This window comes from Lemur catta, chromosome 15 (genome assembly GCF_020740605.2).
Source record: "Lemur catta isolate mLemCat1 chromosome 15, mLemCat1.pri, whole genome shotgun sequence".
Lineage (NCBI taxonomy): Eukaryota > Metazoa > Chordata > Mammalia > Primates > Lemuridae > Lemur > Lemur catta.
The window spans coordinates 1,518,033-1,538,463 of record NC_059142.1 but is presented as its reverse complement, the minus strand read 5'-3'; the positions used below and the strand labels follow the sequence as shown (position 1 = coordinate 1,538,463).

Sequence of the window (20,431 nt, the reverse complement as noted above, 5' to 3'; positions counted from 1 at the left end):
TGGGGCAGATGGAGGAAGGGCTGTGTGCATGGGCCCTTGTGTCGCCAGGTCACTGTCACCAAGGGAGCAGTTCAAAGCCAGTGCTGTGCCTGGGCATAGGATGGACTCCAGAGACCCAAGAACAAATCTGGACCCTTGGGAGCTGGAGAAGACAGGGTCAGACAGCAGCCCGGAAGGACAAGGGTGGTGATGCGGTGGGCGTGCAGAGAGGGGTGGGTGTGGCCTGGCCAGCCCCAGTCGGCACCCGGTGTCCCTGGGGTCTGACGCCTCGTCACCAGCACACGTGGGAGACCGGGCTTTGCAGCACCAGGAGTTTCCACGGCCGAGCAGAACTACTCAACAGAGATTTAAAGGGATAATTGGAAACTTTTCATTCTGGTTGGGCAAGATTACTTACTAGTAACCTTTTAACCTTTTTAACTATTTTTAAGTGTATAGTTCAGCGGCATTAAGCACATTCACACTGTTGTGCAGCCATCACTACTGTCTATCTCCAAAACTTTTTCATCATCCCACACTGAATCTCTGCACCCTTTACACACTAGCCGCCCGTCAGCCCTGCCCCGCGCCGCTGCGTGGCCTCTGCCCTCTGCCCTCTGCCCTCAGTCTCTGTGAGTTTGCCTGGTCCAGGCATCTCGCATGAGTGGGCTCGTACAGTGTTTGCCCTTTGGCACAGTGTCCTCAGCTTTGTCACGTTGCAGCGTGTCCAGCCACTCCACTCTGCGTCCGTCTGCTCCTTCTCCTTTCCTCCCCCGCCCCCACCCTGGCTCAGGAGTTGTGTCCTCCTCTGTCGTCCAGGACGGCAGCTCTGGCTGGGAGGCCACCTGCCTAAATTGCTTTGAAAACCCTGAACAACTCTGTAGCCAACACAAGTAGACCCACATTCCCAGCCTGGGTGGAAAGTCCAGCTTTTCCTAAGAGGGGCAGTTTTATGTGCCTGCGCTTTTCTCACAGGTGTGGAACACGACCCCTTACCATCCCCAGCACCACCACCTCCTCCTGGAAGAGTAAATCCTCCATGTCCTTAAGGAAAAGGAAAGAGTGTTTTGGTCTCTAAGGACTTGGGTTCCAGGGCTCTGTAAGGCATCAGGGTCCGTGTTGAAGAATTAGAGGTAGGAGGGTGACAGGCAGGCAGGGGCAGAGCAGGGGTGAGGGTGGGCTGTGGAGGGAGCGAGGAGACCAGTGCGGCCCTGGGAGCCGCGGCCGAGGGGTGCAGCTGGAGAGACCAGGAGGCCGGCCCTGCCGGATCCCTCCCGAGTGCAGGAGACGAGGGGACCGGCTGCGGTGGGCTCTCGCAGACTGCGTTAGACCCGTTAAGGGTTCTTACAGTGAGTTAGCTTCATCTTCTGGCTTTCCAGGATCTGCCTCAAAACATTGCCAATTTATCCTTTTTTTCCCATATGTATAAAAAGGTTACATGTCATACCAGCTTCAGGAAGTAAAAACAGGATTTTCAAAATAAAATGCTGTAAGAATGTTTCCTTCTGCTAGGGGCTGAGGGTGAATTAAAGTGCTGCTGTCCTTTCCTCCCGTGGGCCACGTGTCCCGGGAGGATGGCATCTGTAGATGAGGTTTGCCAGCAGCTGGCATTGCAGCATGACACCATCAAACACCAAAGCCATTCTCTTGCCGTCATTAAGAGAAAAGAGGCCTTGATAGTTGCTGCTCTTCCCTCTCCCTCCCCCGGGACAGCATGTTAGTCTATTTAGATAATTACAGTCCCAGGGGAATCTGCACTGAGCGTTTTTTCCATTCACTTACTCATGAAATGTTCATTTGGGAAAAAGAAGCACTCTAGCCACAAGAAGCTTATGACTTCAGAGGCAGAGGTGGGAGGTGAACATTGGATTGACCATTATTTGTCTAGTATAAAACTTGGTCTTGGAACAAAATTTCTTATAATAAATTCTTTAGTTATTACATATTATTTTCTTAGTAAATACATCCAAAATACAGACGTGCCATTTCTTTTAAAAAAAAAATATTGAAAATATTCTCCTTGGAGTGCTAGGGCATCATAGTGTGAACAAAATCACATTATTCTCTAAAACTTTGTGGATTATTTTATTACTTCTGTCTTTCCACACAGGCTGGGAATACGGGTCTAATTGCGTTGGCTACAGAGTCATTAAAGGTTTTTAAAGCAATGGTGGCAGGTGGTGGAGGATGGGGGTGAAGGAGGAAAGGAGAAGGGGACAGATGGATGCAGAGCCGAGTGGCTGAACACGCTGCAACGTGGACAAACCCGAGGACATCACGCGAGTCACATGAGCCCAGCACCAAAGGACGCGCGCTGTATGGTGACGGGGAACGTGCGCATTGTTGGAGGTGGGGTCTGAGGTAGAAGAACCTCTTTGAGAGCAATTTGGTAGAATCTGTCAAAATTTACTCCAGGTCTGCAGAGATGTGCACGTAGAGATAATTACAACAGTCTTTATAATAACAAGAGACCAGAAGCAACCTAAATGGGCAGTCGTGCCTATCCACGTGAGGGACCAGCATGTGCCGCTGGAAAAGAACGGAGCAGGCAGTGGTGATGAAAAGTAAAGCTGGCACTCACTGGACATTTCCCGCGTGACAGACGCTGCTCCAAGTGCTTTATATGTCACATGTGCACTCAGTGCTGCCTGCAGTGCTGCGGGGTGCGTGGGTGTCCCTTTCACTTGGGGTTATGGGAAGCTGAGAGGCAGAGAGGTGGGAGGTTGCTCAGGGCCCCACCGCCCCCAAGGGCCTGGCCGGGGTTTGACTGCTGCTGTCTGGTGTCAGGATGCACTCCCTTAGCCTCTGCACGCGACTCCATGTGTACTGAAAGGACCCACCTCTGTCTATTGGTGAGGCTGCCGAGCATGCTACCATTAGCATAAAAATAAGGAACACACACACGTCTGTGTAAGTGCAGGGTAGTGCTGTCCCGTAGAACTTTCCGTGAGGATGGGAATGTTCTAGATCTGTGCTGTCCAACCTGTCAGCTCACATACGGCTGTTGAGCACTTAAAAGGGGACTAATGTGACTGAGAAACTGAGTTTTTAATGTTATTTCATTTTAACTAATTTAAGTAGCCGCATGTGTCTGGTGGCTGCTGCACTGGACAGTGCAGGATGGAATGCACATGGCAGCGGGAGGGACAAGGCTGCTGAATCCCGTGCTTTTCAAACCCTGCTTTTAAAAAGACTTCTGCAGAAACATCAGCTGGAAGAACAGTTTCTATAGCTGTTTATCTCCAAACCACTAGTATAATCTAGCCACGCCATTTGAGAGATGAGGAAACTAAAGGCCAGAAAAATTGAGTCATTTTCCTGAAGTCACAGTCACACACCTGCTTCAGTGACTGAGGAAGGAGGAGCAGGTCGCAATTTGGGTCGTTTTTTTTCCTCTTTAGAGTAATTGACGTTTTGGTTTGCCGAGGGCTTCATTCAGTCTCACGTCAGCTCAGTACAGTAAGTGCTCACTTAAGTCAGTGGGTTCTTGGAAACCACGACTTTAAGTGAAGCCACTTACTGTGTGCCACAGGGACTCCTCTCTTGCTTATGTCAGTTAGAATGGGGTAAAATCGACTTTGTCACACAGAACGGCATCGTTCGCCTAAAGACGCGGGTTCCCAGAACCTATCGATGACATTAAGTGAAGATTTACCATAAAAGAAAGAAGCCAGACTTGTGTCTGCTTGGTCCTCAGAACCCCACAGGGACCCCCACAGTAACTCCACATTCCCGGCTCGAGTGTGTCCTGCCCGCCGGCCCCTTGCATGCGGTGGGCGCTGCGGGCAGGCAACACGCCTCCTTGGGTTTGTGGATCCCAGCGCCTTGCACAGCGGAGCTCTGGAGACGTTGGCTGGCTGTCGTTACCGATGGCGGAGCCAGGGCTTAGACCCCGCTCCCAGCCGAGAGTGGAGCTGTCAGTGCAGGTGGCTCATGAGGTTCCTTCAGCATTTCCCTGGGGAGCTGGTGGATACAGATAAGCTTTCAGCTGGGAGAAGGATGGTGTTTCAGTGCTGACAGATTCCTGAGCCCGGAAAGTGGGTGACCAGGTGGTCCTAGGATGAGTAGAGCCAGCAGAGCTGTGAATAACCACGACCTTCTTTAGAAAGAGTAAGCAAAGGAAAAAAGTGAAATTAATGAAAATGAGTTAATCAACTCAACAGACAGGCAGTAGAGGAAAGGAGGGGAAGAAAATTCCAGAGAAGTGTTTCTGCAGAGACCTGGAGCAGGGTCCTGGGGACAGCAGGTGGCAGAGAACCATTTGGGACCCACGCTGAGGGGCGCAGAGAAGACCTGCTCACAGGACGCCCTGGAGACCCAGGGCTCCCGTGCTCAGCCACAGCGTGCTCCGTGGGCCGGCGCGAGGTCGGGAGGTGTCGGGCAGCAGGGCCGGCGCTTGCGGCAAAACTAGACCCAGCGTCAAGATGCCAAGGCCGGAGAACCTCGGGAGGAAGTGTTGTGGGTGGGGACTCCGGAGTGGTTTGTCAAGTGGAAAAGGAGGGACGAGAGATAGAGCCTCCGCAGCTCTTGTGCTGAGTGTCCCAGATGCGGTATCCGCCCACACATCTCTAGAAAGAGAGCAGCCCCCGTGCCGGGAGGCTTTTGCTTGCAAAGGGGTGTGCTGCCCCTGTGACCTCACACCTCACCCCTCAGCCCTTGCCGTGGGACGTACAGGTGGCTCCTTCCTGGCCCAGCTAACCGTGGCCTCTGCCACGCTCTTCCAGGTCTCCAGCCCTCAACTCCTGCAGTGGGGTTAAAGAGGGGGAGGAATCGTTTAAAATGTGAATTATTCCAAATTAATCTAGTCTCTAAATTTAATGCAGTTCTGATTAAAATCTCAACAGACTTCCTTTATTCGTGAACTTAACAAAATAATTGAAAATTCACCTGGAAGACTAAACAAGAGCAGCCAAGAAAGTTCTGAGAAAGAATAACGACGGCGGGGCTGTCCTCCGTGATTGGAAATGCACCGTGCAGCTGCCGCAGAGAAGGCCCTGTGTCCCACGGCACGCCGCCCCCCGAGGTCTTCCAAAAGGACAGCACGGACGATGGAAACAGTCATAAACGTGGCTCCTACAGCTCATGTTTGAGAGTATTAATGACATTTAATTGCTAGATTGAGTAAGTCCACATTTTTTTAAATCTCAAAAGATAAGTGAAAGTTGTCAGACTTGATTTGGGAGACAATGAGCCACATGAAATCTTGAGAAGAAAAATAAATGATTAAAGCAGCCATTTGAACAGGCTCAGCAGTGGAAACCAATTCCAAGGAAGCCCAGAGTTATACTTGCTTGAGGGACGAAAGGTTGGTTTCCGCTGTCACAGAGCTAGGATCCTCCTCTCTGCCCCAGGTGTAAAAGAAGTAAAGCAAGGTGTCCTGGTTATCTACAGCTGTACAGCAAGGCACCCCCCAACACAGTGGATGAGAATAACAGTGATGCTTAGTAGTTTGGGCATGACTCCTGTCTGCTCCGTGGGACTGCAGCCTCACACGGCCAAAGGCTGGAGCGGTGGGGACCGCCCGGCCTCTCTCCTCACAGCCTCTGTAATGTGGCCAGCGTGTGTCTCCTCATACCACGGCCTCAGAGCTCCCAGAGAGAGAGTTCCAAGACTGCTGGGCAGAAACTTGAAGGTTTCTTGTGACCTGGCCTTGGAAGTCCCAGGTCACTGCCTCCACATTCAAGCAAGTTGTTAATGCCAACCCAGATCCAAGGGGAGGAGAATTAGACTTCACCTCTCAAGTAGAGAGTTTCAAAGAATCTCCTCAGGATCCGTTCAGCACAGAATCATATAATTACTGGGATTCTCTTTAATTCACATGACCTCGGAATCTACGTTGGTTTATTTTTGTCTATGTGTGATGTCATTAATATTTTTAATAACATGTATTATTTTAACCCCATTGTAAAAGTCATAGCTGGTTGTGGTAGAAAATGGAAATACATATATACAGAGAGATGAAGAAGAATTAAGTTAAATGTCCTCTCACTTAATTTGGTTTCTATTTCTGGCCTATTGAAATCTTTTTGGATCATGAATCTATTCGTTTCTTATTCTCTATCCTTCCCAGATTTCTTTGACCAAGTTAGCGAAAACGTAGAAAAGTATAGGTCCGACTAGAGGACCAACTCTAGGTTGGCATTTACCAAATAGTTAGTGAAAAACATCAAGTATGTAGAAGTTAGGCTGGGCGCAGTGGCTCACACCTGTAATCCTAGCACTCTGGGAGGCCGAGGTGGGCGGATCGCTCGAGGTCAGGAGTTCGAGACCAGCCTGAGCAAGAGTGAGACCCCATCTCTACTAAAAATAGAAATAAATTATCTGGACAACTAAAAATACATACAGAAAAAAATTAGCTGGGCATGGTGGTGCATGCCTGTAGCCCCAGCTACTCGGGAGGCTGAGGCAGGAGGATTGCTGGAGCCCAGGAGTTTGAGGTTGCTGTGAGCTAGGCTGACGCCATGGCACTCACTCTAGCCAGGGCAACACAGTGAGACTCTGTCTCAAAAAAAACAAAAGTATCTAGAAGTTATTGCATATAGCAAACCTGTCAAAAACCAGAACATCAGAGTTTAACCATGAGCTTCATAGGAATGTCTACAGATTGGAAAACTGAGTAATAGATTATTTTTGTAAAAATTTTTACAAAAAAAGTATACACAGCCTAATTGATAGATAATTCTAGTTTCCCATTGTGAACAATGATGGGACAATAAGCATCCTTATAGGTGTGTCATGACTATTCCTCCACAACAGGTAATCTGTGATATTACTAGTCAAATCATATTTTCATTTTTTAAAACAATATTTTTAGTTGCCTTCCTACAAGCCTATACCACTTTATATTCCCATCAGCCAATATGAGAATACCCATTTCCCCACATCTTCATTAACTCACTGAATTATTAATAACAGGTTTTTTTTTATTTTTACCAATTTATGAGTGAAAATAATATTTTCTGGTGAAACTGAACATCTTTTCATATATTTCAGACTATTTGTTTTTCCTCTTCAATGCATTACTGGCTCATTCCTCTGCCAGTTTTTACTTGAGTTATTTATCTCTTTCTTATTGATTACAGTAATATATTTTGAATATTAGTCATTTGCACTCTCTCTCTCTCTCTCATGTATATACTGGTTTTAATTTTGTTATACAGAAACTTAAAATTTTAAGTTTCCTTTACCAGTGGATGGTTTCTCAGTCCTTTCTTTGATGCTTTCTGCATTTTGTGCCTTAGATGGCTTTCTTTCCTCAAGATGATAAACCTATTCTGTCTTGTCTTCCTTCCTTCCTTCCTTCCTGTCCTGTCCTGTCTCTCTCTGTCACCCAGGCTAGAGTGCAGTGGCACAATCATAGCTCACTGTAGCCTCGAACTCCTAGGCTCAAGCTTCCCGAGTCGCTGGGACTACAGGCATGAGCCACCACACCTGGGTTTATATTTTCATAGTAATGTTATAATTTTGGTTTTTAAACGTATCCATATGGAACTTATTTCTAGACAATACACAGCACAGGACTGATCCCCGAGAGAAGGGAAACACAAGAGGCGATGCCCTGATCACCAGCTGTCTGCCTGGCCGCAGTTCCAGCATTGCAGTACAAAGAGCTGGCGTCTGGGCAGAGCACAGCAGCCCCGCTCCGCTGGCAGAGGGGGCAGAGACCAGAGAGGGCGACTGAGTGGAGCGGGCTGTCAGTGAGGAGGAAGCTATGCAGAGAGGAGGCCCCAGCAGTCTGTGTGCAGGTCTCATGGCCAAGGGCTGTGCTGTCCAGGTGCAGGACAAGGCCACTGGAGGTCTACCAGACAGCCAGAGAGCCTGAGCTCAGAACAGGATGCTGGAATGGGTGGGCACGTGTGTCTGTCCCAAGCAAGGAATGAACGCTGAATACACGTGCAGGGAGGGGCGTGTCAGCTGCATGTGCTGAGGTTTCACATGAACCCACTTATTAGTGTGTGTGCCTTGTGTTCTCTCACCAGATCTCAAAGTAAGCCTGGTCCCCTGGGTCTTAGCACACATTCTGAACCTTAGTGAGGAATGAGCTTCTTTTATCCTCTTTTATCCTCTATGATCTAGAGATTGTTATATTTTCCGCAAAAAATAAAAAGCTCAGTCTGATTCCAGCTGTGACAATAAAGACTTACCAAGAAAACCTCCAGAGACACCCAGAAAGCAAGGAGGTTTAGGTTACCATGAGACAACTTGTTTCTGCAAGAATGAACTTAGTTTTCTACTCCGTCTCCTGCCTTTTTCTCAGAAGCTTTGCTTTGTTCTTTTCAACTTTTTTTAAACTTTTGCAGTGAGTACGCACAGAGTCAGTCCATTCATAGAAACCTAAGGGAGGAAGCGAGAGGTCCTCCGAGAAGGGAGGAGGTGGAGGGAGGGAGGTCGGACGGCCGAGGCCGCGGTGCCCTCAGTCAGTGGGCCCTGGCGCGGTTGCATTCCGCTCCTGCTCTGCAGCTTCCCTCCCCGGTGATTGATGTTTTCACCAAATGTTGGTGTTTCCAGGCAACAAAAGGCAAACGAATAAATCTTCTAGAAGCAAATGCTGTGGGATGTTGGGGTTTGCTTTGTTTTGTCCCGCTGGGCTATTTATGAGTCTTGCCTCTACGTTCGCCCTTCTGAACTTTGACTGCGACCTCAGGCACTCCCGGAGGACATTCCTGGACAGGCACTAAGGTTAGCGTTCTACCTTCCCATGTAGTATTTCATATCTTCGTGTTTCTCAAATGACTTGCTGCATTGAGGGGGACAAAATTCTGTCTCTAACCACATTTTCTTCTGAGTGCTCCTAGGGACGTAACCAATTTTGGAGACACTTGGAATGTTATCTTTTTCTATATCTGGGACTTCCTTCCATCAGAAAGTTCCGTATACCACTGAGAAATAGCTCTAAGGTATTTATATCCTAGGGAAAGTTAACGATAATTTCTGCACTTCCCTGGGGAAAATAATCAGGAGTTTCTTTCTGCTGGTGCTCCGCCTTTTCCTCCTAGTAAATCTTGTGGCGCATAAATTCCCAAGGTGAGCGTTCGCAGTGAGCAGCTGCACCGCAGTCCCTGAAGATGATCAGGGACCTCCCTCCTCCCCCTCCCCTGTGTAGCAGGCGCTGCACAGGGGATGTGCACGAAGTGAGCGCATCCGTGTAACCGGCATCCAGGCCCAGGAGCCACGGCCTCGCCACACCCCAGAACCCGCCTCAGGCTCCCTCTGGTCACCCCTCCACTCCAGGGTAACAATAGTCCTAGTCGTGTTATTTGGGAACAAATATCAAGAAAAATACTTGAAGATACATCCTGTGGAATGTGGTGTTGGCCACTTTTCATTTCCTTCTAATGTTATTCCTTAGATGAGCCCTGAGATTCAGAGGAGTGATAACTGGGAAAAGGATCGTATCATATTAACATCCCTTGAGGTCACTTGTGTTTTTATTCTTAGTCTTTGGCCACATCTGTGAACATTTGGGACTACTGCCTGCGGTTCAGCAAAACTAACCTCCCCCTACGCTAAGGCCTGAGCCGCTTCTGATCATCTCCAGCCAAATATCAGGCTTTTCACCCCCATCCAGGTGTAGAACCTGGAATGTGTGCTCAGCCTCCTTCCCGGGGTGCCGGGGCCCAGCCCAGACACACATGCCCAGAAAACTGCTGTGCCCCTGCCCATCGCCCAGGACATTGGTCCAGTCCACATGAGCACCTTTCTGCCCTGGTTTCCTTGACCTCTCTGGTCCCTGCAGCGGGACTGGATCTTAGCCCACTCAGCTGGGACCCACACACGCTGCCTAGCTGCTGGCTGTGCCCCAGGGCTGGGCCTTCTCTAGTCCAGGAAACCAGCCGTTCAGAGCCTGGTGAGCAACAGCGTGGGGCTGGCGTCGCTGACCTTCCTCTACACCCCGTCTGCAGGACCTGCTGGAAAATGTGTTAGCCCCAGTGCCGCCAGGCTCCTTTAAGACCACCCAGTCCCCCTCTGGGTGAGGCGGTCCCCACTCACGGCCATCTGTAGACGGTGCACGGGGAACGGTAATTTCAGTGATGTGGCTTTTCCAAAATGATATGAGAGAGAGAGATGAGAAAACATACATCGACTCTTTTCTGCTATTCATTTTATATCCGTATGAAAAAACACGAGCAGTATCGAAGTGTGCCATCCCACGTCAGCCAACTCCTCACGCACCGAACTGCCTGATGGCTCACGAAAATACGCTTCAGTGACCAGAAATGAAACCACTTTGGTAATAAACATAGCAACAAAGCAGCCACTGAGATGCACATAGTACTTTGCGGGTTGCTATTCATCCTCTTACTTGAGGTGTCATAAAGGTACACATGTCTTTAATTGTCCAGCCAGCTGTGTGGAGCTGGGAGCTGTTGATACTGTTTTGCTCAAATAGAATTAGGGACAATTTCTCTCCCCACTGAGGGGGGAGAATTGGAGTTGTTCCACTCAGAGATAAAAGGGCAGTGCTTTGTTTGACAGGGTGATGTTGTTGCAGTGAGTATAATGTTACAGATCATCGCTGTTGTGCTCTGTCTCTGCCAATGCCAGGACAATAAGTCTGAAACACGGAGGATGTTGTTTATATGTAAGAGAAGCATTTCCTGATAAGATGCTGGTTTGTGTATATGACTAGATGGGAATTTTTATAATAATTCCTTTTTTTTTTTTAAAGACCCCTTTCTCCTTTTTCTTGCTTGGTTTTCTGTGTGTTCTTACTGCTGAAGTACAAAGGTCTGTGGGGAGATACGGCCCTCACGGCCCACCACTCCCCAGAGAGGCCACGGGCCACGTCTGTCCCCAAGCATCCAGGCCTTCTGAGCTCTCCTGAGCTTACAAGTCATTTTGTTTGATTCTTTTTCAACCATGGCTTTGATCTCACCAGATTTTTGCCTCAACCTACTGCTCATTATAGTTATAGATCAAGAACGATTCTTAATGGTGTTCGGTACCCAGCATACAGGGTGCTGTCTAGGTTGTGTGAGGTGGGTGGCATCGCCAAGCCTTTGGATCCATCTGGCCTCTCAAAATGCTTCTGAGGAAGGTGCAGAGGGGGAAAAATGGTATTTCATATTTGTACCGTAGATCTGTGGTCCCCAACCCCCAGGCCATGGACCAGTGCTGGTCCCACCCTCACACGTGTCTGTGGAAAAATTGAAAATTGTCTTCCATGAAATGTAGGGAATTGGTGGGGGGTTCCCAGCAGGGGGAGAGTGGCGAGCGGTGGGTGAGGAAGAGAAGCTTCATCTGCATCTACAGCCATTCCCCATCACTCACGTCACCGCCTGAGCTCCGCCTCTTTCTCCCCCCAACCCCCCCCCATGGAAAATTGTTTTCCATGAAACTGGTCCCTGGTGCCAAAAAGGTTAGGGACTGCTGCCATAGATGGTACAGGATATAAGGGCTCATGAAATGTTCTCATGTTTTGGGAAAAGAAAGATATAGCAAGTACTAAAAGCTTTAGCTATAAAGTAAATTTGGGAAGGAAAATCTGTTTCTCTGTGCAGTGACATTCCCTGGTGTGCAGAGGGCGAAGCCGTCCACCCCAGAGCCTGTTCCTGGTGGCCCTGGCCCGGCCACAGAAAGTGTGGTTCTAGTTTCTTTAACTCACAAGAATGAAGGAATCGAGTTCCACCCTTGACTCCTCTAGAATCTGCTCTCTTCCACCCCTGGCTTCTTCTTTCACTCCCGTCCCAGATGTGAGTCGAGCGAGCGACGGGGTCTGCTCAGCACTGCGGACGATGCTGAAATCCGTGCTGAGGTCATCCTGCCTCGTGCCCTCTCCTCGGCCTCCCCCAGTGGCAGTCTCCCAGCAAATGGGACGTGTGCTGTGGCGTCAGGTGGAACTGGCGTTCTGACCCTCGCGCTGGTCCTGGCAACATTTCTTTCTGCTGCAGCTTCCTTGTCTGTGAAATGGGTATAACGCTGCTTGCCACGTGTGGCTGTGGGGAGAATTAAATGAGGAGAGGCACAGTGACAGGGGCAACATAGGGACTCAACAAATGCCACTGCCCTTCCCACCACCACCACTTTGGGAGCTTTAGATTCAAGGACTCGTATTTCAGGGACGCCTGTCTTGGTCAGTGAGTGTTCAGCTTTCTCTCTCATATGTGGCTTTTCTGTTGGCAGCAGCATTCTGTGTGTCAGCATTGCCTTTTGGGAAGAACAGTCCAGGTGCGGTGCTGTGCCTGCCTCCGTTTACACAGGTGCCACAGGGTGAGATAAACAGTAAACATCAACTCGTGGTCTCTGGAGATAGCGTCTGACTTTCCGTCGCCTAGGCCGCAAGCACCGTTAGACATGGACGTGCAGGTGGGTCGCAGACAACCTGTGCCTGGCAAAGGAAGGAAGGAAGGGAATCCAGCTTTGGTGAGAGCTGTGACGCTCTTTAGTCCCTGGGGGCTCGCCTGGTCCCGCTCCTTGTTTTTCGCCTTCCCAGGGTTTGATGTCCGCAGCGTCTGGCTTGAATGCTTGGAGTGAACTAGATGGGTCATGGCCCCGCCTGTTCCTTTCCTCTGTTTTTTTGTTTTGTTTTTTTTTTAAACATACAAACCTCTTCAGAGAATATCAAATGGACATGTTTGCCATTTCTAGATCAGTATCCTGTCCAGGTCTCAGTAGGCCTGAGCTCGGCAGGGTCCCACTGTTGCCCAGGCAGCCTGAACACCCTGGCCCTCCCTCAGGGCATCCTCGGACTTCTGTGTGACACTGGTGCTTGGCCACCGTGGAAAGTCGGTTGTCCCTGAGTCATGAAGAGGCATCATTATGGTCATGTGTTGCTTTCAGCCAGCTCTACTTCCCTGGGTCAATGTCACTGCAGAGCAGACTTGAGGACAGGTCATCTTCCTGAAGGCCGGTGCTTTGGGGCAAGTTCTGGGGTCCACCAGGGTCTCTGACTAGAGCTGAGAAGAGGCTTGATGGATGGGGCTGGGGATTAGGGTCCCTGGTATCCACGTTGCTCATGTAAGCCATGTGTGTGACGTGGGACACCAATCCCTCCAGCCTCGATTTCCTTCCCTGTAAAATGAGGCATTTGGCCAACCTCGTTGCTAAGGGCCAGGCTTCCTTGAACACACACTTGAAAAATCTGGATTAAAAGCTCAAATGAGATTATAGGCCATTCGCTTCCAAGCCCCTAAGGAAACTTCATGGGAAACATCACGCCATGTTCTACTACACGTTTCCACCTGTGTGTGTTCTCCGGAACTTCTGCACACACACTTTGAGAAGAATTCCATAAAATCTCCCTCCCCTGCTCCATTGTAATTTTATGCCTTGTTCCCCTTCACCCTTCTTCTCCTTTTAAGCTACAAGTTGCTTCTGCTAGAAACGCCCTAAATAATCTTCCCCGGGCATCAGAGTTTACTGCAGTAGTGGCGCATCTTGCCATTTGGGCAGGGGGTGGGTCGGCACCTGCCGCAGCAGAGACAGCCAGTTCCTCCGTGCCTCTTCGCCTGCGCGGGCTTTGCTGGCTGCCCTTCCCCCAGGACGGGTGTTAGGAGGGGCAGGGGGCAGACCTCCCCAGTGGGTGTGGGAAGATTGCAGGAAGGAGCCCTGTTCTTGCCCAGTTCCTCTTAGTGCCCCCAAACTGCTCAGAACACAGACCTAAGACTCGGTCAGGCCCCAGCTGTGCCCCACTTCCCCACTCCCTCTCGAGGCCCCCCTCCAGTGCTTTAAGCAGCCACTGCATCAAACAACCCAAGCATTATAGCGTCAGCGGGCTTTGGAACCTGATATTTCATTGGGGACAAGCTTTGCAAATCTAAGGAAGAAAACTTTGCTGGGACCAGCAGGTGGGTGACAGGTCTGTGGATCTAAGAGGTGCCCCGGTCCCCAGGTGGCCTGGAGGACCTGCCCGGGAGTCTTCAGAAGCCATCCTCTCTGTGGGTCTGGATATAAAGCTGGGCTTTGGTTTCCTTATCAGTGTGTGCCCCTGTCCTGAAGGAGGAGCTCCTGTCCCCAGCAAGCTTCTGGACCCCTGCTGCTTCAGCGTGCTGGCACAGAGGGTTTTCTTCTCGCCTGAGAAGCCTCCCAAGTCGTGGGAGGACAATGTGGTAGCAGGAACCAGCCATAGACCAGCCACTGGGGCTTTAAGGTCTTATTTTGTTCTACTTGTGATCGGGGTTATACACAGATGATGATGGTGGTGGTGGTAGTGATGGTGGTTCTTCCTTGGGCAAATAAGTCTGGGGAATGGTGGGATATACAAAGTTAATCAGGTGGGTTAATTTGACAATCGGATGTATCAGAGCCTTTGACGACTCTCCCACAGGGCAGACAGAAATTCCCTATTGTTTTGAAGCCTTTTTTTCATGCTATTCTGTGGATGGACTTGGCCAACCCCAGGCCATTCCTGGTACCAAAATGAGATGTACTCCCAGCAGGTTTGGGTAGTTTATTCTTATGTTGCCTTACTTGAAAACCCAAAGACGGGTTTCCGTCTTGTCACAGGTTCCCTCATATCCTTGACGTTTGGTGAATACTGTTTCCCCCCACAGAACATCGACATCACCAACTTCAGCAGCAGCTGGAGCGACGGCCTGGCCTTCTGTGCTCTGCTCCACACCTACCTGCCTGCCCACATCCCCTACCAGGAGCTGAACAGTCAGGAGAAGGTAAGTCTTCCTCACTTTCTTACTTACGGGAGGAGCCAGGGGACTTCCTGGCTGTTACATCCCAGTCGGGGAGGGCTTTGTGGACCTGGAGCAGAAGTTGGGATGTCTATACCGGGCATAGATAACTACTGAATGAGTGATTGCTTGTTGGAATCCCATCTTCAGCAAATGCTTCTCAGTTTCGCTTCTCAATAGCCCGTGTTTCCTAGAAAAAAGCAGTGGAGACTAGTTTCCTGTGGCCACCGGAAAGTTCCTGTGGCTGCTTTCCAGAGAAAGCCCCGATGGAATCTCGCCTTCATGGTTAAGACCTTGGCCAGCGTTTTTCCAAGTCTATTACAGAGAACCAGCAAGCACCACCAAAAAGAGTCTCCTGCTCAGATAAGCTTGGGAAGCTATTTATTATTAATATATCACATTTTTAGAGAGCACAGTGCACATAGCACATTAAAAACTTCAAGAAATCCTACATTAGAGAAATTGATGAGACTTTGTTTAACCCAACAAATATCGGGTCCACGTAACTTTTAACTTATTTATTTATTTTACTATAATCACCTATAAAAAGGGTTGGCAAACTTCCTAAGAGCCAAGCAATACGTTTTGTGGGTCAGTTGGTCTCTGTCACAACTCAGCTCTACCATTAGCCTGAAGTGGCCATCGACAATTTGTGAATGAATGGGCATGGCTGTGTACCAATAAAACTTTATTTATAAAAGCAGGCAATTTTTTTTCTGTGAAATGGGAAATTTGTAATAAATTTTTAAAAATAAAAATAATTAAAAAAAAAAAAACAGGCAAATTTGGCCCAGATTTGGCTCATGGCCAGTAGTTTCCCAACCCTTGACCTGGAACATCCTACAAAATATTCCACAGAATGTACTTTGGAAATCGCTGTACTAGACCCTGCCCTCAGCCACTCAGTAAGAATTTCTTGCCAAGAATTATTTCACATACAGTGGCGAAGACGACAGTGGACGGTGGAGACATTTCTGCCCTCATGAGGTAGACAGACAGTAAGCAAGCAGGTGAACTTACGGCAGGTTGAATTATAAATGAACAGTGTAAGTTGTGAAAGAGCCCCGAGAGAGCGCATATGGGGGTCTCCTGCAGATCTGGGAGGCTGAGAGGGTCTTTTGAAAGGTCCTCTGGCTGTCACGTGAAAGGGTGACCTGGAGGGGGAACAAGAATGAAAGAGGAGCAGCCAGTTAGGCGGCTATTGCCTTAGCTAATGAGAGAGAGCGCCCAGTGTCCTCGGCTTCCCCGCTGGCTGGGACTAGGGTGGGAGGAAAGATTCAGAACGTGGCTTAGACATGGCGGCAGCTGGACCCAGTGACTGTGGTTGTGGGTGAGGGCAGAGGAAGGAGCCAGGGACAGCTCCCAGGCAACTAGTTTGACAGGGCATCTTCTGAGATGGGGAGGGCATACTTAAAAGTTCTATTTTGATTCCCCCGTATCAGAATTTAAATAAAGTCCAAAAAACAGTCATGGCAATGATAATAACTAAGCAAAGTGATTGATTTTTAAGGTGTTAGGATTGTCCACAGCAGTGACAGCAGGATGTGTGTGTCTGTGCACACACGTGTCTATCTGCTTATTATCCAAATTGACACATAAACTTAACCGTCTCAGAGTGCACTAAAATCTTAAAGCACTTTTATGTAGAATGCTTTGTTTGCAATCTGTGAAGCAGGTTGGATGGGATTAATAGATATTTGGGGGAAAAAAGTTGTGTTCAAGTCATGTTAAGTCTGAGATGTCTGTGAAATATGCAGGTGGCAACGTCAGGTGATTAAATGGCAAATCTAGAGTTGGGATGGGAGAGCAGAGCTGGAAATACAGTTCTGGGAGTCATCCGTGAACAAGCAGCACTGTCTGCCGGAAGTTTCTGTATCTGTGCTGTTCAGACGACAGCCGCCAACCACGTGGGCTATTGAGCACTTTAAATGTGACTGCTGTGACTGAAGAACTGAATTTTTAATTTCAATTTTAATTAATTTTAACTTATATAGCCACGTGGCACGAGCGGCTGCCGTGTCAGACAGGGCGGGACAGGTGGCCTTTAAAGCCGTCAGAGTGGAGGAGCACACCCAGGCCCTCGGTCCTCAGGGAGCTGTGGAGGAGAGGACCTCGGCGTTTGCTGTCCAGGTAGAGGGAGGACCCCGCGGAGGGAACGAGCAGCCGGAGAGCCGGGGCACGTCCTGGGGGCCGAGAGCCACAGCCAGCCTCACGGGTGTGACCCAGCTGTCCGTTCCTCCCCTGTAGGTTTTTTAGTCTCTGCCTTTCTGATACGATGTTGTGAAGATAACTAAGCAAATAGTGGACATAAAACGATTCAAAACAATCAGAAAAACCTCTCTAGAAGCGTGATAAGTGTAAGCTCACGCCCTTGCACGTGCGTCTTCCTGAAAGTGCCGTGTTTGTCACACTCCCTGCAGTCATCCAAACTGACTGGCTGCTCTGTCCGGGCGTCAGTACGGATCTGTGGGGCAGAATGGGCCTGTCAGCGTTCGCGTTCAGGCTCTGAACCGTGAGCATCGCTTCCTGATGACCGGAGCCTCTGTGTCTCCTCCGATCCGTGATGCCGGAGCACTGAGCCGCCAGCTGCCCGGCGGCCTCCCGTGGACATGGCAGCCTGTGGCAGGACAGCCAGGTGTCGTGGTGGACTGGCTTTCTGTTGTCCTTATGGGACAGGGGCCCTTATTTTCTCCACGTAGGACTGAATTTCTTCTTCCGAGTCTGTCCCACTGCCCTTGGGGAGCGCGTCAGCCAGCACGTGAAGGTTGCAGGTCTGCGACGGGGTCGGCTCCGGGGAGCGGGAATGTTTCATCTGAAGTTCTGTTTGGTTCCACAGTCACCTGGAGTGTGCGTCCCAGAGCCTAGGACTCTGTTAGTGACCTCCCGCTGGCTGCTCCCGGAAGGGACGGCTGGCCTCCTGCTCCCCAAATGCCCGGTCCTGGCTGCGCTCCCTGAGACAGGGGCTGCAGCGATGGGCCCTGACTGCTCAGTGTGTGGCTTGCCCTGGGGGTCGCTGTGTTTTGCTTGGTGAGAGAGGTCTTAGCTAGTGCAGTTATGGAGGAGGGTTTTCAAAATAATGTGCCAACAGGCAAATCTGTACAGTATAAAACTGAGCACATGTGTGCAACTCAGTATGGGGGATCTCACTGGACGGAGGGGGATGAAAGAGGGGAGGTTTCCTTAAAAGCAGCAGCATATTAGCAGTTGGGTTTCAAAGGGAAGAAGCTAACGTGAATGCAGCACACACCTGAGGCGTTAGGGTGAGTGGAGCATCACATGCCAGTGCGCTCCCTGGGGGACCGGGGGAGGGAGGGTTTTCTTTTGGTTTTTGTTTGTTTGTTTGTTTTGGGGGGGATGTACACATCCATCAGAAAGGGCACCAAGGCCGTTGCGGTGGCTCACGCCTGTAATCCCAGCACTCTGGGAGGCCGAGGCAGGCGGATTATTTGAGCTCAGGAGCTCAAGACCAGCCTGAGCAAGAGCAAGACCTCGTCTCTACTAATAATAGAAAGAAATTATATGGACAGCTAAAAATATATATATAGAAGAAATTAGCCAGGCATGGTGGCATATGCCTGTAGTCCCAGCTACTCGGGAGGCTGAGGCAGGAGGATTGCTTGAGCCCAGGAGTCTGAGGTTGCTGTGAGCGAGGCTGACACCACTGCACTCTAGCCCTGGCAACAGAGTGAGACTCAGTCTCAAAAAAAAGGGGGGGGGAGGGGCACCAAGAGAGGCCTCTAATGTTCATAAAAATCTATTAAAATAAAAATCTAAGAATTGTACCATGTAGCTGTAGATAGCCCAGAAAGTTCAAAAATCATGCTGCGCCCTGGATGGAAGTAATTAAACCAAGTAAATTTGACATCGGGGTCAAATGGGGTATTTTGGATAAAAACTAACAAAGATGTCTTCTATAATATTAAAGAGATATAGTCACAGGATGTGAGTTATAAGTCAGTGGATGGTTTTGGCATTTTTTTTTCCCAATAAAAATGCCAGGGTGCAGTGTTGGTGCACAGCTCGTGCCTGTGGGCTTCAGAAAGATTCTCCAGACAGAGTTTAGGATAGAAAGAGCAAGTTTGATTTACTTTTCACAAGCGGAAAAGGGCCAACATGGTGAAAGAGAGGAAGAGGAAGAGTGTGTTGGGAGAGAGAATCGGGTATTCAGGCTTTTTATTTAGGAATTGTAAAAGGGGGTGAGGGAGATTTCTGGTTGTAGCCGAATTAACAGGGTGCTGTGAGCACTGATGCTCCTCTTCTTGGCAGCAGGCAGGTGACAGAAGCTGATGACAGAAACACAGACGGGTTTGTCACTGATATTGAGGTCTTGTCATTGATTCTGCCCCTGGGGAAGAGCCTGAGGCCTGTGGCAGGCACCCCTGCCTGGCTGTTCAGGAACTCCCCAAGGCTGTGAAACAGAATCTCAAAAGCAGTTTTAAAGACAGAGATTTATATTTCCTTTCTGTCTGCTCTAGTCAGCTAGCAAGAGAAAGAGCAGAGAGCAGGGACAGAGCTCGTGACTGATCTTTAGCTGTTATTAGGAAATTGCGGGGTTAGATATTTTTCTGTTATTTCGGCAAGGCCTCCCCTTTCAAAAAAGACAGGGTGTTTGTTAGCCTGTGAAACTGTCTGCTTAAACAGGTTCAGGTGATAGAATAGAAGAGAACATTGATGTCAGTGTCGGAAATGATGCGTGAATGTGGGGGAGAAAGTCTGGAATTGCCGTCTTTTCTCCCATCGGTTTGGGGTCAGAGGCCTTCCTGGCACAGCCCCCGCTAGCCCCGCCAGCGACAGAGTTCTGCCGTGGGTTGGGCACTTACACTGGACCCAGAAGGCCCTCACCTTCCTCCCCGACCAGCGCAGAGACCGAAGCAGTGACAGCTCTCACCTGTCCTGGCCCCTGTGTGCCAGGCTGCAGCTGGACCTCACAGCCCGTGGGCAAAGTGAGGCCCTTCTGAGCTTCTGCCGTGTCTGCACTTCTGCCTCCCTTGTGGCCTCTCGTGTGGCCTCTGCACAGCGGCAGTGACAGTGCTCAAATGGCAGAGCATCAGAACGACGACACTCATTACCACTGATGTGCTGCTGCCACCAACATGAATAAAAGTCATTGCTGTGAACCAAAAACCACCCCCTCTCTCTAATGTTCCTGTTATACTGTATACTGTCTCAGAGTATTTTGAGACAACTTTTCAACACAAACCATCTCTTCTATGTTAAATTTCTGCTTAGAAAACAAGCGGTTTCATTGGCATCAGACCAAGGTTTGGGGGAATTCTGTGTAAAACATTTGGTTTAGAAATGTCTTCTCCTTAGACCTTTCTAGTAATCAAAGTATACAAATTAAAACAATAAAATATTTTTAGCCTGACGCATTTGGCAGAGACTTTTGGAAATCATGATATTCTATGCAGATAAGAGTGTTTGCCGCCCACTGCCCGAGATGAAGCCAGTGCACCAGACAGCAGCGTTTCCCATAGAGAAAGAGTTTTTATTCCGCATATTGCGAAGTGGGGAGACAGGAGGAATTTCTCAAATCCACCTCCCCGAGAATTTGGGAGACACGGTTTTTAAAGACAGTTTGGTGTAGGCAATTGAGTCCGCTAGTTGGCTGGGTTTGGGGCAGAGGCATAGCGGTGCAGAAACTGTCTTCTTTGCTGACCAGGTTCTTGGATGGGGGTCACAAGACCAGTTGAGTCAGTTCCTCGGTACAGGCTGCTGGCCTGGGCGGGTCACCCCTTCCACTGGGATGCAGGGCCTGGAAGATACCTCAGAAACTACCCCTAGGTTTCAAAAAGGTGATGTTATCCATGGAGAAAGCTAAGAATCTT

The 20,431-nt window shown here is 49.4% G+C and overlaps 1 protein-coding gene across 4 annotated transcripts in view; it reads left to right on the top strand.

Annotated features, from left to right (window-relative positions):
* SPECC1 (sperm antigen with calponin homology and coiled-coil domains 1) overlaps window positions 1–20,431 on the top strand; it is a 206,734-nt gene that overhangs the window by 168,542 nt on the left and 17,761 nt on the right. For all 4 annotated transcript variants that reach the window (XM_045569446.1, XM_045569444.1, XM_045569443.1 and 1 more), the window contains one exon: window positions 14,472–14,588. In XM_045569446.1, the coding sequence (XP_045425402.1) occupies window positions 14,472–14,588 (117 nt within the window). The remainder of the gene's footprint in view (window positions 1–14,471; window positions 14,589–20,431) is intronic.